Source organism: Pecten maximus, chromosome 11 (assembly GCF_902652985.1).
Source record: "Pecten maximus chromosome 11, xPecMax1.1, whole genome shotgun sequence".
NCBI classification, from domain to species: domain Eukaryota; kingdom Metazoa; phylum Mollusca; class Bivalvia; order Pectinida; family Pectinidae; genus Pecten; species Pecten maximus.
Window position 1 is genome coordinate 19,353,112 of NC_047025.1, and position 19,123 is coordinate 19,372,234.

A 19,123-nucleotide genomic window follows, 5' to 3' on the forward strand; every position below is an offset into this window, starting at 1 on the left:
TGACAAAGTCTCAAGTGACCTATTTAAGGTATCTGGCATGTGTCTTAAACAATAAACATTTCTGACTTCCTATCAATAACCAAGAAGCCCAGGGTCTTGCTATTGGGTCAGCATCATGCTGGAATGAAGAGCTACACAATTTATTCAAATCAACGACCTTAACATTTCAAGGTCACAGGGGTCACATGTGTTAGAATCCAAGAGGCCCAGAGCTGTCATACCAGGAGGTTCAAATAAATAATCTTAATGTACTTTCTAGTGGTGTTCCGATTAATCGAGTTCGTCGAGTATCACTTGTTTGAGACGTTTGATCAATTAATCGAGTAAGAAATATGTAATCGAGTTTCGTCGGAAGTGCCCTACTTCAGGTTTTATGAAAATATATTCGCCGATTTCAGATAAACATCCGCAAGTTCAGCTTGACAATGTCTAGGCCTACAACACAGTCGCTTGCGGGAAATGGTTATGCTTGTATCATACAAAATCAAGCGTCGCAATAACTGGTACAGTGTTGTAATACTAGGAGGAATGCAAACGTACCGATGACTAAGATTTTGTTTGTGAGAACATAAGCGACTAGCTATGGAAGCAACGTCAATGTATACGATCCTTCTTCCCGGTAAACGCACAGGGTCTATTTTATGGAAACATTTTGGTTTTTAATGAAAACAAGAAGCATTAGGTCTGTTAAGTACTGATACCTTAAATATGACAAAAACTATTTATAAAATGTGCAAAAAGTCGTATTCCTTCAATGGTAAGTCACAGTTCTACTTTTGTTTTCAAAGTATATTAGACTTTCGATAACGGATGGATTAAAGCATTTTACAGCCCGTGCAAAAATTTCCAATGAGCTAAATACTCTAATGAACAATCCTTTTGTTGTTGTTTTTTATGTGTTGGATAAAATTATTAAAAAAACCAATTTTGGTTCATTTTTAGCTCACCTGGACCGAAGGTCCGGTGAGCTTATGTCATGGCGCAGCGTCCGTCGTCCGTCAACATTTGCTTCAAATCGCTACTAGTCAAAAAGTTCTAATTGGATTTTGACCAAATTTGGCCAGAAACATCCTTGGCAGAAGGGGAACAGATTTTGCATAAATGGTGGCTCTGACCCAGGAGGGGCCAAAGGGGCGAGGCCCAATAGGGGAAATAGAGGTAATTCCTTTAAATCGCTACTAGTCATAAAGTTATGAATGGATTTGAACCCAATTTGGTCAGAAACATCCTTGGGGGAAGGGGAACAGATTTTGCATAAATGGTGGCTCTGACCCCGGAGGGGCCAAAGGGGCGGGGCCCAATAGGGGAAATAGAGGTAATTCCTTTAAATCGCTACTAGTCATAAAGTTATGAATGGATTTGAACCCAATTTGGTCAGAAACATCCTTGGGGGAAGGGGAACAGATTTTGCATAAATGGTGACTCTGACCCCAAAGGGGCCAAAGGGGCGGGGCCCAATAGGGGAAATAGAGGTAATTCCTTTAAATCGCTACTTGTCATCAAGTTATGAATGGATTTGAACCCAATTTAGTCAGAAACATCCTTGGGGGAAGGGGAACAGATTTTGCATAAATGGTGGCTCTGACCCCAAAGGGGCCAAAGGGACGGGGCCCAATAGGGGAAATAGAGTTAATTCCTTTAAATCGCTACTTGTCATAAAGTTATGAATGGATTTGAACCCAATTTGGTCAGACACATCCTTGGGGGAAGGGGAACAGATTTTGCATAAATGGTGACTCTGACCCTCGAGGGGCCAAAGGGGCGGGGCCCAATAGGGGAAATAGAGGTAATTCCTTTAAATCGCTACTAGTCATAAAGTTATGAATGGATTTGAACCCAATTTGGTCAGAAACATCCTTGGGGGAAGGGGAACAGATTTTGCATAAATGGTGACTCTGACACCTGAGGGGCCAAAGGGGCGGGGGCCAATAGGGGAAATAGAGGTAATTCCTTAAAATCGCTACTAGTCATCAAGTTATGAATGGATTTGAACCCAATTTAGTCAGAAACATCCTTGGGGGAAGGGGAACAGATTTTGCATAAATGGTGGCTCTGACCCCAAAGGGTCGGGGCCCAATAGGGGAAATAGAGTTAATTCCTTTAAATCGCTACTTGTCATCAAGTTATGAATGGATTTGAACCCAATTTGGTCAGAAACATCCTTGGGGGAAGGAGAACAGATTTTGCATAAATGGTGGCTCTGACCCCAAAGGGGCCAAAGGGACGGGGCCCAATAGGGGAAATAGAGTTAATTCCTTTAAATCGCTACTTGTCATAAAGTTATGAATGAATTTGAACCCAATTTGGTCAGACACATCCTTGGGGGAAGGGGAATAGATTTTGCATAAATGGTGACTCTGACCCTCGAGGGGCCAAAGGGGCGGGGCCCAATAGCGGAAATAGAGGTAATTCCTTTAAATCGCTACTAGTCATAAAGTTATGAATGGATTTGAACCCAATTTGGTCAGAAACATCCTTGGGGGAAGGGGAACAGATTTTGCATAAATGGTGACTCTGACACCTGAGGGGCCAAAGGGGCGGGGGCCAATAGGGGAAATAGAGGTAATTCCTTAAAATCGCTACTAGTCATCAAGTTATGAATGGATTTGAACCCAATTTAGTCAGAAACATCCTTGGGGGAAGGGGAACAGATTTTGCATAAATGGTGGCTCTGACCCTAAAGGGACGGGGCCCAATAGGGGAAATAGAGTTAATTCCTTTAAATCGCTACTTGTCATAAAGTTATGAATGGATTTGAACCCAATTTGGTCAGACACATCCTTGGGGGAAGGGGAACAGATTTTGCATAAATGGTGACTCTGACCCTCGAGGGGCCAAAGGGGCGGGGCCCAATAGGGGAAATAGAGGTAATTCCTTTAAATCACTACTAGTCATAAAGTTATGAATGGATTTGAACCCAATTTGGTCAGAAACATCCTTGGGGGAAGGGGAACAGATTTTGCATAAATGGTGGCTCTGACCCCGGAGGGGCCAAAGGGACGGGGCCCAATAGGGGAAATAGAGGTAATTCCTTTAAATCGCTACTAGTCATCAAGTTATGAATGGATTTGAACCCAATTTGGTCAGAAACATCCTTGGGGGAAGGGGAACAGATTTTGCATAAATGGTGAATCTGACACCTGAGGGGCCAAAGGGGCGGGGCCCAATAGGGAAAATAGAGGTAATTCCTTAAAATCGCTACTAGTCATAAAGTTATGAATGGATTTGAACCCAATTTGGTCAAACACATCCTTGGGGGAAGGGGAACAGATTTTGCATAAATGGTGACTCTGACCCCCGAGGGGCCAAAGGGGCGGGGCCCATTAGGGGAAATAGAGGAAATTCCTTTAAATCACTACTAGTCATAAAGTTATGAATGGATTTGAACCCAATTTGGTCATTAACATCCTTTGGGGAAGGGGAACAGATTTTGCATAAATGGTGGCTCTGACACCGGAGGGGCCAAAGGGCGGGGCCCAATAGGGGAAATAGAGGTAATTCCTTTAAATCGCTACTAGTCATAAAGTTATGAATGGATTTGAACCCAATTTGGTCAGAAACATCCTTAGGGAAAGGGAAACAGATTTTGCATAAATGGTGACTCTGACCCCTGGGGGGCCAAAGGGGCGGGGCCCAATAGGGGAAATAGAGGTAATTCCTTTAAATCGCTACTAGTCATAAAGTTATGAATGGATTTGAACCCAATTTAGTCAGAAACATCCTTGGGGGAAGGGGAACAGATTTTGCATAAATGGTGACTCTGACCACAAAGGGGCGGGGCCCAATAGGGGAAATAGAGTTAATTCCTTTAAATCGCTACTTGTCATAAAGTTATGAATGGATTTGAACCCAATTTAGTCAGAAACATCCTTGGGGGAAGGGGAACAGATTTTGCATAAATGGTGGCTCTGACCCCAAAGGGGCCAAAGGGACGGGGCCCATTAGGGGAAATAGAGTTAATTCCTTTAAATCACTACTAGTCATAAAGTTATGAATGGATTTGAACCCAATTTGGTCAGACACATCCTTGGGGGAAGGGGAATAGATTTTGCATAAATGGTGACTGACCTCCGAGGGGCCAAAGGGGCGGGGCTCAATAGGGGAAATAGAGGTAATTCCTTTAAATCACTACTAGTCATAAAGTTATGAATGGATTTGAACCCAATTTGGTCAGAAACATCCTTGGGGGAAGGGGAACAGATTTTGCATAAATGGTAGCTCTGACCCCGGAGGGGCCAAAGGGGCGGGGCCCAATAGGGGAAATAGAGGTAATTCCTTTAAATCGCTACTAGTTATTAAGTTATGAATGGATTTGAACCCAATTTGGTCAGAAACATCCTTGGGGGAAGGGGAGCAGATTTTACATAAATGGTGACTCTGACCCCAAAGGGGCCAAAGGGGCGGGGCCCAATAGGGGAAATAGAGGTAATTCCTTTAAATCGCTACTAGTCATAAAGTGATGAATGCATGTTCTAAAAACAATTCTTGAGGTCTTTCAGACCTTAGAGAGTCTGGACTTCATTAATCTTTAAAGCAGTTCGGATTCCCACACTATAACCATATATAGCATTGTTTGAGATTTACAAATAAAACAAATTGAATATGAACAATATTTTGACATTTGGTCTAATCCAACCAGGTGAGCGATACAGGCCCCATGGGCCTCTTGTTATCTGTGTAATAAACAAATAAACACACAGGAAGATAGTATACATGTAGCTATATAGGTATAACAGTTATTAGTTACTGAAATTGTTGTTGAAAGCATTTCACAAAATATTGAGACATGAATACAAAATATACATTTGGAAATTAATCGATTTTAATCGATCATCGATCGGTTACACACAAGTGATGATCGATCACAAAAATTCAACCGATTCCCAACACTAGTACTTTCAGGGTCACAGAGGTCAAATGTGTTGAATTCTATCAGTATGTATTTCAGAACTTAGGTGATTATTAAGGCCATGGGCATCTTGGTTTACTTCCATGTTTGACTAGAATTATTTTCAAAATGTTTTAATATTTTTTTTGGTGAGACCTTAGTTAGGTACCTGAGAGTGGGAATCTGTAGAAAACCATATCATTCTAATCTCATGAAGTTGTTCTGTGTCTTCAATTACTTTTCAGTCTTTGGAAATCGACAAGACAATTGACATGAAAAGGAAAGAGATATCATCAATTTGTGCCAAGGCCAGGAACGAGTACTCTAAAACGCAGATAAAACGCGACTTCAAGGCAGGACTGCGGGTTAGTTCTTTGTAGTCTATACACTGTTAGAAAGTCACATAATTTACTTTGTAGTCTATACACTGTTAAAGAGAAGTCACATAATTTACTTTGTAGTCCATACACTGTTAGAAAGTCACATAATTTACTTTGTAGTCCATACACTGTTAGAAAGTCACATAATTTACTTTGTAGTCCATACACTGTTAGAAAGTCACATAATTTACTCTGTAGTCCATACACTGTTAGAAAGTCACATAATTTACTCTGTAGTCCATACACTGTTAGAAAGTCACATAATTTACTTTGTAGTCCATACACTGTTAGAGAGAAGTCACATAATTTACTTTGTAGTCTATACACTGTTAGAAAGTCACATAATTTACTCTGTAGTCCATACGATGTTAGAAAGTCACATAATTTACTTTGTAGTCCATACACTGTTAGAAAGTCACATCATTTACTTTGTAGTCCATACACTGTTAGAAAGTCACATAATTTACTTTGTAGTCCATACACTGTTAGAAAGTCACATAATTTACTTTGTAGTCTATACACTGTTAGAGAGTCACATAATTTACTTTGTAGTCCATACACTGTTAGAGAGTCACATAATTTACTTTGTAGTCCACACACTGTTAGAAAGTCACATAATTTACTTTGTAGTCCATACACTGTTAGAGAGTCACATAATTTACTTTGTAGTCCATACACTGTTAGAAAGTCACATAATTTACTTTGTAGTCTATACACTGTTAGAAAGTCACATAATTTACTTTGTAGTCCATACACTGTTAGAAAGTCACATAATTTACTTTGTAGTCTATACACTGTTAGAAAGTCACATAATTTACTTTGTAGTCTATACACTGTTAGAGAGTCACATAATTTACTCTGTAGTCCATACACTGTTAGAGAGTTACATAATTTACTTTGTAGTCCATACACTGTTAGAGAGTCACATAATTTACTTTGTAGTCCATACACTGTTAGAAAGTCACATAATTTACTTTGTAGTCCATACACTGTTAGAGAGTCACATAATTTACTTTGTAGTCCATACACTGTTAGAGAGTCACATAATTTACTTTGTAGTCTATACACTGTTAGAGAGTCATATAATTTACTTTGTAGTCCATACACTGTTAGAGAGTCACATAATTTACTTTGTAGTCCATACACTGTTAGAGAGTCACATAATTTACTTTGTAGTCCATACACTGTTAGAGAGTCACATAATTTACTTTGTAGTCCATACACTGTTAGAGAGTCACATAATTTACTTTGTAGTCTATACACTGTTAGAAAGTCACATAATTTACTTTGTAGTCCACACACTGTTAGAAAGTCACATAATTTACTTTGTAGTCCATACACTGTTAGTCACATAATTTACTTTGTAGTCCATACACTGTTAGAGAGTCACATAATTTACTCTGTAGTCCATACACTGTTAGAAAGTCACATAATTTACTTTGGTCATTATTTTGTGATATAATTAAGTTTAGAAATATGATTGATAGATCTGTCCATCAAAGTCAATGGTTGAAGCATTAGAAAAAATCCAAATATTTGCACTATTTATAAAAAAACTTTTTAGATTGTGAAATTTGAGTCTAAAATTAAATACTTACACGGTAAACATTTAAAAAAAGAATCTTTAGAAATACTAAAAAGATATGTATTAAAGACATATTAATGCAGATAGATAAATTTACATATTTTCAGTATAAAAATGAAATAACCATTTCAGGTAGAGTTCTTTATTATAAAATCAGAATGACTAGTTTTCATTCATGGGTAAATTAATATTTAAAAATCTGACTCCATTTAAAGAGAAAAATAATTTTTCATGTGCCCTTATCCAGGAGATGAAAAGAAAGGCAGGGTTAACAAATGCTGAGGAGGACGATGAAATGGAGGATGAGGATCAGGATTACAACAGTGACGATGATGACGAGGAGATGGGTCAAACTGCAGAAAATCTGAAGGTGTTCTGTGTCAGTTCCATGGAATACCAAAAGATGAAGAACCTTCTAACCAACGATGGACCACCCACTGTAAGTTTAACCGTTCTGGTAGGGTTTTAGTTTCTACTTAGTTGAATGTATACAAGTATTCAAGCCCCTCCCCCTTCTTAAAGTCTTTTGGAACCAGACCTACATACAGTAAAAAGCCCCCTCCTTGATATTGCTCTTGTCTCGGAACTTTTGTGACATTTAAAGGTAAATATTAATAAAATAACAATGAAATATGATTATATAAAAAAAACAATGAATAAAGGATACTATCAATTTTGAGTATTGTGTTTGTTTATGCCCAGTTAACGAACTATTAAATCTATAAATGGATGACTTAAAGTGATGGTCAGATGACCAGGTGTTATAATTATTAGACCTGGTGATTGGTTATTGTAGAGCTTTAATACCTGGCTGGTTCATTCATCCCTTAATTAGTGGCAGAGATAAATAGATCCATTGGTTAACAGTGACGGTGGTAGGTCAATTAATACAGGATATGCAGGTTAGCTGGAGTGGTAAATTGAGCTCGCATCACGCTAAACAAACATAAGTTCTTTGACACCCTAAATGAGTTTTGACACTTGGAGGACAAGCCATAGCTACCAGTATGTCCTTAATTTGGCATGGAAATCTTAATTCTGAAACAAATCTTTCTGTATGTCGAAAACACAATATCTAGGTCAGTTTAGATGAAAACAGTATCAAATATGAAACTCATGGCTGCCAACTCTGCGTTTATAAGCACATGATCAGTAGAGTTACCTCCCTTTTACTATGGATTGTACAACATCAATATGCACTCGTCCGATCAAAGTGAAATTTTGCACTTTGTTACTGACGGGCATTGTGTACATGTAATGTTATAGAAAAAAAGTAAAAACTAGTTTAACAACTACTGTATGCAGGCAAGCGAAAAACCTCTCAGTGAGTTACACTTTATCATATACAGTAAAACCCCGTTATATCGCCACCCATTATACTGCCAAACTCACTTATCGCTATGAATTTATTCAGAACGGATTTCCTCCCACGCTAATGCACCCGTTTTACCGCCGAACTCGCATATCGCCATCCGCCATCATATTTCGAGAACAAATGGTAAAAATAATATCATCTTGACCTCGTTAATATCGCCAAATTGAGTCCAGAAGGACGTGTGTTTATATGTTATTGTTACGTGACTGACTGCTGACTGACAGATAATTAGCTGTACACACCGTAAGCGTGTGTACACACATTAAATCAATAAACCATGGCTAGTGCTTTGTGGTCTTTCTTTCGTAAGTTACAATGAATAAAACTCATTTTTGTGATACCACTACACGCTTTGTTAAAATATCATGGGACTCTGTTACTCCAGAGATAACAGTAAGATGTCGGATACACAGAGGTATTGTACCACGTGATGACGCAACGTTAACAATATCGTACACCCCGTACACAGATCTAAAAGCTTTACCCGCACAAGTTCATAATGAACCGTTGTCAAATTTCAAGAACACAAGCATTCTACAGTTGAATCAGACATTCAGAAATGTTTATCTCTTCAACAGTTTCTTCTGTTAGTTTGTCAGTTGAAGGCAAAACAATCAACACTCCATATATTTTTCGGCACCCGGTAGAACATGCACACAGTTAAACAAGGTAGCTTTGAAAATCATGTTGCGATCACTGTAGACCATTTGATGAAAATTACGATGACATTCTCGGTAAAATAATTAGATTTGATATTTATTTGTTATCAAAGCATATCTATGTACAGTTCGCTGCAATATTTTGATATGAATAAATTGTTTTAGATTTTCAAAGTCTACAGTTTTTACAGAAATACTAGCTATAGTGTTGGACAGCAAACTCGGGTTTGAACAGCAAACCCAATATACTGCCAAACTCGTTATATCACCAAAATCGCGGAGAACAGAAGGTGGCGATATAGCGAGGTTTTACTGTATGCACTTGTCTTTTCATGTGAAAAGGTAAAAAAATATTACCAAACAAATACCAGAAATTACAAGTGGGAATGCCTATCTTTAAAAGGTTGACATCAATTAGAATTACAATTGTACTTCAAAACATTTGGCAATAGCCTGTCCTATGTTATGTATTTTCCATGTGCTGAAAACGTATGAAACTAGTTTTGGAACTAGGCCTTCATATGGGAAGAAGCCCCCTCCCTTTAAAATCCCTTTATTTCCTACTATTGCCCATCAAGTACAGTATGCAGTATTCTCCCCAAGATCAGCTGTGATGCTGACATTGTTTGACAGCTGCACCAGGTTCCAATTGATAGGAAATTTATCACTAGCTATGTAGTGTTTAAAAAAGAAAACAAAAAGTAACAACTGGTCACTCGTACTAAACCTCAATATCAGTTCTGAAACCAATTCATTATAAGATATTAAGATATGTTTTTACTGTAAATGTAAGTCTCGGATGTCACTTTTTGTTATTTGTAGGTATTTAATACTACAGAGGATACTCAGATTCCAATGCTGCGCCGCTACATTCACGAGCTCACATCATCAAGACGACAACAGCATGTAGATAGGTTGATCCGCACCCTAGGACAGTTTGTGTTTGATGTACAGAGTTACATCATGGCTGATGGCACCACGGTACGTTAGGTTAATTTGACACGTTAACCTTTCAGAAATGTATGTATTGGGTGATCATGTCACATTTGTCTTGCGGAAATTGTTTATCAGACTCATTTTTTTCCCTGAAATTTGATGCTTTCAAGTTCTCTTCTTTTCCCATTTTTTTTCTGTACTAAAAACAGAACCTCTCAAAAATTACATAGTTACAACTGTAATAGTACAGGGCTTTTTCTGAGGGCTCTTTTGGACCATTAATGGCACCATTTCCAATTGAAATTATTTCATATTTAAGCCAAATTAATGAAGTTTGCAGTTTACTCCTGAAAAAATCTTTCCCAATTTTCTTCCGAAAATGAGATAATGAGACATCGGGCCAAACCAATGAGAAAAAGCCCTGACAGTATTATGAAACAAGAATGTATCACTCACTATGACAGTATATGTATAATGCCACGTCAAATCTCTTGTTTGTGTTTTAGTGTAAAGGAACTCGGAGGGATGCTAAATCAGCAGTAGAAGAAAACTCGAAGGAGTTACAAGAAAAGTTTGAGCCAGTTTTATCTCGTCTGGGTCATGACATCGGAGAGATCTTCTGCAAAAGTATAGAGACAAAGATGGCAGATGGAGTTGCTTCTGCAATGTCTTTTGCCAATGATACTGTCTCCAAATGGGGGTCTAAGGTAATGAAATAAAAACTGGAAAATCACTGCCGAAAGTAAAAAAGAACTGGAGTCTGTTTAACTTCAGTAATGAGCCAAAATAAGTACATTTACAGCATTGGGATCATTCTAGTTTCCACAGCATCTGGACCGTTCTGGTTTCCACAGCATCTAGATTATTCTTGTTTCCACAGAATATAGATCTAGATCATTCTAGTTTCCACAGAATCTAGATTATTGTAGATTTCACAGTATCTGGATCATTCTAGTTTCCACAGAATATAGATCTAGATCATTCTAGTTTCCACAGCATTGAGATTATTCTAGTTTCCACAGAATCTAGATTATTGTAGATTTCACAGTATCTGGATTATTGTAGATTTCACAGTATCTGGATTATTGTAGATTTCACAGTATCTGGATCATTCTTGTTTTCACAGAATCTGGATTATTCTAGTTTTTACAGTATCTGGATCATTCTAGTTTTCACAGTATCTGGATCATTCAAGTTTTCACAGTATCTGGATCATTCTAGATTTCACAATATCTGAATTATTCTAGTTTTAATAATATCTAGAATATTCTAGTTTTTTAGCTCGTCTCTTCGAAGAAGAGTGAGAGCTTATGTTGTCACTCCGGCGTCGGCGTTGGTTTTCCAAATGTTAAATTTTTGGTGCAAGTGTTGAAAGGCATAGTAATTTATGGTAATATGGTCCCTGTGGGGGTCAAACTATCCCCTGCCGGAGTTAAACTAAAAGATTTTTTGGGGAAAAAAACAGATTTTTGAAAATTTTTGGACTTGGAATATTTCTGCGTTAAGTTTTTGGTGCAAGTGTTGAAAGGTATTAATACATCACTTTATAATTGTACTAGGGTGCTGATAGTTGGTAATAAACTCCCTCTTGGGTTAAACTATCCCCTGCCAGAGTTAAACTAAAAGATGTTTTTGGGAAATAACCAGAATTTTTCAAATTTTTGGACTTAGAATATTTGTGCGTTAAGTTTTTGGTGCGAGTGTTGAAAGGTATTAATACATCACTTTATAATTGTACTAGGGTGCTGATAATTGGCAATAGAGTCCCTCTGGGGTTAGACTATCCCCTGCCAGAGTTAAACTAAAAGATTTTTTTGGGAAAAAACCAGAATTTTCAAATTTTTGGACTTAGAATATTTCTGCGTTAAGTTTTTGGTGCAATTGTTAAGAGGTTTTAATACATCACTATATAATTGTACAAGGTTGCTTATATTTGGCAATAGAGTCCCTATGGAGTAAGACAATCCCTTCCTGGAGTAAAAATATTTTTTTTTTTTAAATCTGTGTTTTTAGGTCACCTGAGACAAAGTCTCAAGTGACCTATTCTAATCCCCTTTTGTCCGTCGTCGTCCGTCGTCCGTCGTGCGTCCGTAAACAATTTACATTTTCGACTTCTTCTCCAAAACCCACAAACCAAATTCTATGAAATTTGGCAGGAAGCTTCTATGGCTAAAGGTCAACCAAAATTGTAAATTATATGGTCCCCACCCCCCAGGGGCCTAAGGGGCAGGGCCAAAAAGGGTCAAATTGACTAAAACTTCAAAATCTTCTTCTCTACTCTCAGATATGCTGGAATCAAACACTCTTCATAGATGGAAGGGTCTTAAGGTGCTTTACCAAAATTGTAAATTTCATGACCCAGGGGTTTCACGTTTGCCCCTTGGGAAGGGCTAGGCTAAACTTTACTATAGTTTATATAGGGAAATCACATTTTTGACTTTAATTTATTTTATTTCTATTGGAATTCATTCTAATTTTGTAAACATTGTCAGCATGGGATGACAGTTTGATGGTATGCACATGTTGGCCCTGACTGACCCCCAGGGGCTGATGGGTGGGGCTAAAAAGCGCAAAATTGACTGAAATTTCACAAATCTTCTTCTCTACTCTCAGATATGATAGAATCAAATACACTTCATAGATGGCAGGGTTTGAAGGTTCTTTACCAAAATTGTGAATTTCATGACCCTGGGGTCTCAAGTTTGCCCCTGGGGCGGGGCTAAACTTTACTATAGTTTATATAGGGAAATAACATTTTTGACTTTTATTTGTTTTATTTCTATTGGAATTCATTCTAATTTTGTAACCATTGTCAGCATGGGATGACAGTTTGAAGGCATGCACATGTTGGCCCTAACTGACCCCCAGGGGCTGATGGGCAAGGCTTAAAAGGGCCAAATTGACTGAAATTTCAAAAATCTTCTTCTCTACTCTCAGATATGATAGAATCAAATACACTTCATAGATGGCAGGGTCTGAAGGTGCTTTACCAAAATTGTGAATTTCATGACCCTGGGGTCTCAAGTTAGCCCCCGGGGCTGGGGTAAACTTTACTATAGTTTATATAGGGAAATAACATTTTTGACTTTTATTTGTTTTATTTCTATTGGAATTCATTCTAATTTTGTAACCATTGTCAGCATGGGATGACAGTTTGATGGCATGCACATGTTGGCCCTGACTGACCCCCAGAGGCTGATGGGCAGGGCTTAAATGGCCAAATTGACTGAAATTTCAAAAATCTTCTTCTCTACTCTCAGATATGATAGAATCAAATACACTTCGTAGATGGCAGGGTCTGAAGGTGCTTTACCAAAATTGTGAATTTCATGACCCTGGGGTCTCAAGTTAGCCCCCGGGGCGGGGGTAAACTTTACTATAGTTTATATAGGGAAATAACATTTTTGACTTTTATTTGTTTTATTTCTATTGGAATTCATTCTAATTTTGTAACCATTGTCAGCATGGGATGACAGTTTGATGGCATGCACATGTTGGCCCTGACTGACCCCCAGGGGCTGATGGGCAGGGCTTAAAAGGGCCAAATTGACTGAAATTTCAAAAATCTTCTTCTCTACTCTCAGATATGATAGAATCAAATACACTTCATAGATGGCAGGGTCTGAAGGTGCTTTACCAAAATTGTGAATTTCATGACCCTGGGGTCTCAAGTTAGCCCCCGGGGCTGGGGTAAACTTTACTATAGTTTATATAGGGAAATAACATTTTTGACTTTTATTTGTTTTATTTCTATTGGAATTCATTCTAATTTTGTAACCATTGTCAGCATGGGATGACAGTTTGATGGCATGCACATGTTGGCCCTGACTGACCCCCAGGGGCTGATGGGCAGGGCTTAAAATGGCCAAATTGACTGAAATTTCAAAATCTTCTTCTCTACTCTCAGATATGATAGAATCAAATACACTTCATAGATGGCAGGGTCTGAAGGTGCTTTACCAAAATTGTGAATTTCATGACCCTGGGGTCTCAAGTTAGCCCCCAGGGCGGGGGTAAACTTTACTATAGTTTATATAGGGAAATAACATTTTTGACTTTTATTTGTTTTATTTGTTTTGGAATTCATTCTAATTTTGTAAACATTGTCAGCATGGGATGACAGTTTGATGGCATGCACATGTTGGCCCTGACTGAAATTTCAAAAATCTTCTTCTCAAGACTGAAATAAGGTGGAATCAAATACTCTTTATAGTTTGAAGGGTCTTATGGTGCTTTATTGAAATTTTAAATGTATGACCCTGGGGTCACAAGTTTTCCCCTGGGGAAGGGGTAAATTTTACTATATTTTATATAGGGAAATCACATTTTTGACTGATTTGTTTTGATTTCTATTGGAATTCTTTCTGGTTAACATTTTCAGCATGGAATGAAAGTTTGATAATATGCATATGTTGGCCCTGACTGACCCCAAGGGGCTGATGGGGGCCCCGGGGGGGGGGGGGGGGGGGCAAAAAGGGTCAATTAAATAAACTGAAATATTTCAAATCTCAGGTGACCGTTAAGGCCCATGGGCCTCTTGTTTTGTTTTTGTTTTTAAATCTTTGGACTTTGTGTTAACATTATATTGTGAGTGTTGAAAGGCATAGTTATACATGGTATTAGGTTCCCTGTGGGGGTTGAACTATCCCTTTCCTGAGTTAAACTGAAATATTTTTTTGAAATTTTCGTGCAAATGTTGAAAGCTTTTTAACACATTACTTTATGATTGTACTAGGGTGCTGATATTTGGTAAAAGAGTCCCTATGGAGTTACACTATCCTTTCTTGGGGTGAAACTGAATATAAAACAATATGAAAACGTCACAATAGACAATCTATACCGGTCTCATTTTTCAAGGGAGACAACTCTCATTAGGATATGTTGTCAAAAAATTGAAGAAATATGTCCAAAAGCAATTACATTTGTGTTTAATATCTTCATTTAATCTACAACAGCATAGCTTGTCTCCCAAATGCATGAATTCACAAAACATAATCTGATCAAGTAAACAATATAAATAGTATTAATGCAATTTGCGAAACCATTCCAATTAATATATTTTAATTATTTATTGACAAACATTTGCGAGACGAGCTATGCTGTTCTCCAACAGCTCTTGTTTTTTTCTCTGAAATAATTGACATTTAAAGTTTGACTGTGTATGCTGTGTTACAGCCCAACAGAGAGGAGAAATCTGAAGGAGGACTCCATTGGAAGGCGTACCAATGTACTGTGAGACGCCAGGGGGTATACAAGTCCCCGACTTACGGCGCCATCGACTTTAATGAACAGTTATCAGAGCCAATGTATAGATGTATCAGTGTGTGCTGGGATAAAGTTTTCAGGTAAAAGTGTATATTTTAATCACTCAATGTTTATTGTTAATGTTTTATCACAAGCTTAGTGACGTGACAGATGAATTAAAGGTGGTCGTCATTAATGTAAATTTGATGTATTTTGACAGTGGCCTACTGTGGAGACGTTTAATGTAAATGTGGTATATTTTGACAGTGGCCTACTGTGGAGAAGTTTAATGTAAATGTGATGTATTTTGACAGTGGCCTACTGTGGAGAAGTTTTATGTAAATGTGATGTATTTTGACAGTGGCCTACTGTGGAGAAGTTAAATGTAAATGTGATGTATTTTGACAGTGGCCTACTGTGGAGAAGTTTAATGTAAATGTGGTATATTTTGACAGTGGCCTACTGTGGAGACGTTTAATGTAAATGTGATGTATTTTGACAGTGGCCTACTGTGGAGAAGTTAAATGTAAATGTGATGTATTTTGACAGTGGCCTACTGTGGAGAGTTTAATGTAAATGTGATATATTTTGACAGTGGCCTACTGTGGAGAAGTTAAATGTAAATGTGATATATTTTGACAGTGGCCTACTGTGGAGAAGTTTAATGTAAATGTGATGTATTTTGACAGTGGCCTACTGTGGAGAAGTTTAATGTAAATGTGATGTATTTTGACAGTGGCCTACTGTGGAGAGGTTTAATGTAAATGTGACGTATTTTGACAGTGGCCTACTGTGGAGAAGTCGAATGTAAATGTGATATATTTTGACAGTGGCCTACTGTGGAGAAGTTTTATGTAATTGTGATGTATTTTGACAGTGGCCTACTGTGGAGAAGTCGAATGTAAATGTGATATATTTTGACAGTGGCCTACTGTGGAGAAGTTTTATGTAAATGTGATGTATTTTGACAGTGGCCTACTGTGGAGAAGTTTAATATAAATGTGATGTATTTTGACAGTGGCCTACTGTGGAGAAGTTAAATGTAAATGTGATATATTTTGACAGTGGCCTACTGTGGAGAGGTTTAATGTAAATGTGATATATTTTGACAGTGGCCTACTGTGGAGAAGTTAAATGTAAATGTGATATATTTTGACAGTGGCCTACTGTGGAGAAGTTAAATGTAAATGTGACGTATTTTGACAGTGGCCTACTGTGGAGAGGTTTAATGTAAATGTGATATATTTTGACAGTGGCCTACTGTGGAGAAGTTAAATGTAAATGTGACGTATTTTGACAGTGGCCTACTGTGGAGAAGTTAAATGTAAATGTGATGTATTTTGACAGTGGCCTACTGTGGAGAAGTTAAATGTAAATGTGACGTATTTTGACAGTGGCCTACTGTGGAGAGGTTTAATGTAAATGTGATGTATTTTGACAGTGGCCTACTGTGGAGAAGTTTAATGTAAATGTGATGTATTTTGACAGTGGCCTACTGTGGAGAAGTCGAATGTAAATGTGACGTATTTTGACAGTGGCCTACTGTGGAGAGGTTTAATGTAAATGTGATGTATTTTGACAGTGGCCTACTGTGGAGAAGTTAAATGTAAATGTGACGTATTTTGACAGTGGCCTACTGTGGAGAGGTTTAATGTAAATGTGATGTATTTTGACAGTGGCCTACTGTGGAGAAGTTTAATGTAAATGTGATGTATTTTGACAGTGGCCTACTGTGGAGAAGTCGAATGTAAATGTGACGTATTTTGACAGTGGCCTACTGTGGAGAGGTTTAATGTAAATGTGATATATTTTGACAGTGGCCTACTGTGGAGAGGTTTAATGTAAATGTGATGTATTTTGACAGTGGCCTACTGTGGAGAAGTTTAATGTAAATGTGATGTATTTTGACAGTGGCCTACTGTGGAGAAGTCGAATGTAAATGTGACGTATTTTGACAGTGGCCTACTGTGGAGAGGTTTAATGTAAATGTGATGTATTTTGACAGTGGCCTACTGTGGAGAGGTTTAATGTAAATGTGATGTATTTTGACAGTGGCCTACTGTGGAGAAGTTAAATGTAAATGTGATGTATTTTGACAGTGGCCTACTGTGGAGAAGTTTAATGTAAATGTGATATATTTTGACAGTGGCCTACTGTGGAGAAGTTAAATGTAAATGTGATGTATTTTGACAGTGGCCTACTGTGGAGAAGTTTAATGTAAATGTGATGTATTTTGACAGTGGCCTACTGTGGAGAAGTTTAATGTAAATGTGATGTATTTTGACAGTGGCCTACTGTGGAGAAGTTAAATGTAAATGTGATATATTTTGACAGTGGCCTACTGTGGAGAAGTTAAATGTAAATGTGATATATTTTGACAGTGGCCTACTGTGGAGAAGTTAAATGTAAATGTGATATATTTTGACAGTGGCCTACTGTGGAGAAGTTAAATGTAAATGTGATGTATTTTGACAGTGGCCTACTGTGGAGACGTTTAATGTAAATGTGATGTATTTTGACAGTGGCCTACTGTGGAGAACCCTAGAGGAATGTAAGAGTCTACTGATGATGACCTTGACCCTATTCGTGAGGGAGCTTGGTGGAAAGCTCCAGGCGTTGGAAGTACCCGGGATCCAGATTGAGAGGGTCAGCACCCAGCTCTGCCATAGTGCTAAGGACAAGGTGAGAATCAGTGATTTTGTTATGAATAGTATCATTAGTACTAATCAGTTAATGTGTTAGTTATAGTCTCAATTGATCTATTGAATTGCCTTTTGTCTGGAATCATCTGTCCATGAACAATTGGCATTTTTTTTAAATTCAAAAAATTCTCTGAACCAATTTTAATCAAATTTTGCTTGAAACTTTCATTGCAAAAATATGTATCAAAACTAGGAAATATGTAGTTGCTGGCTCTGATGGCCCAGAGGAGTAGACAAGGCCTCAGCAAAAGAATAACCTTTTCCCATTTTAAAGGTCACATGAATCATTTGTTGGAAAATCTTTAAAAAGACTTCTGACTGTAACAAAGATACTCATTATAATAGGGCAGTATATATTATTTCTGGGATGAAAACCTATCGAGTTTGTTAAAATTTATATGACCTCGGCTTACATTCATGGTAACAAAAATTTATATGACCTCGGCTTACATTCATGGTAACAGGTATCAAATGTGTTAAAAATCCTTTTGCATATGATTGTGTCTTAGTTTGGAATCTACATGAATTATCTAGATCAACATTGAAAGTCACATGTATTATTCCTTAAAGTCCTCTGATTATAAGGTATTAATCTGATTTATACTGGTGAGTGATACAGGCCAATTTAGCCTTGTCCTTTTGTGATATTTCTATGTCAGTGACTTTATAAAGTCCTTGGGACTTAAGTTGTTAGCTGTTAAGGACGTTCCAAACACCGATCCGAATGTATCGTAGATTCGGAACTCCTCGGACAAAGGAGTTACCGTTCCTGATCACAAAAACGCATTTGTGACCGTGATTGAAAATTTGACAGCTCGCCTCGAGAGCAGACGAACCGCCAGGCCAAGAGAAAGCGATAAAAACACAATTTACATTTATAAAAGGTTCGATATTTTAAAAATTATATAAGAAAGGAGTATAACCGTCTGCAGCTGACATATATTAAGTCCACTCGTCCGTTACTGTCAATAAAGAAGAGGTGGAATGCGGGACAAAGTCGGAACTGGAAGTAAAACTTGAAGTTGAAGTTTGGTCGACGGGTAGGCCCTACGAGTTCGGTGATTTTGTAAACTTCCTTTAGGGTCATTTTACCTAGGATGCACTTTCCGAATGCAGACTTGGTAGTATTCTGCAAACAAAATGCACACACTGGAAGAGGACGAACAACGCATGGAGATTTTGACATAAATTCAGAAGCTGTAATTGTAAGTTTTTAACACTTCAACATTGTAAAAGCTACAACACCCACTGCATGGTTTTCGTCAGCTGAAAGGCCACATGCAGGCCGTAATAGTGGACGTAATACCTGTTAAATACCTGCATTGGTTATTTGACAAGATTTCGTCTGTGTTTG

General features: G+C 37.8%; 1 protein-coding gene across 1 annotated transcript in view; it reads left to right on the top strand.

The window, feature by feature from the left end:
* LOC117337320 overlaps positions 1–19,123 on the top strand; it is a 50,388-nt gene that overhangs the window by 16,613 nt on the left and 14,652 nt on the right. Inside the window, exons 11-16 of the mRNA XM_033898239.1 lie at positions 5,134–5,253; positions 7,101–7,292; positions 9,710–9,868; positions 10,330–10,530; positions 14,999–15,168; positions 17,590–17,749. Coding sequence (XP_033754130.1) covers positions 5,134–5,253; positions 7,101–7,292; positions 9,710–9,868; positions 10,330–10,530; positions 14,999–15,168; positions 17,590–17,749 — 1,002 coding nt within the window. The remainder of the gene's footprint in view (positions 1–5,133; positions 5,254–7,100; positions 7,293–9,709; positions 9,869–10,329; positions 10,531–14,998; positions 15,169–17,589; positions 17,750–19,123) is intronic.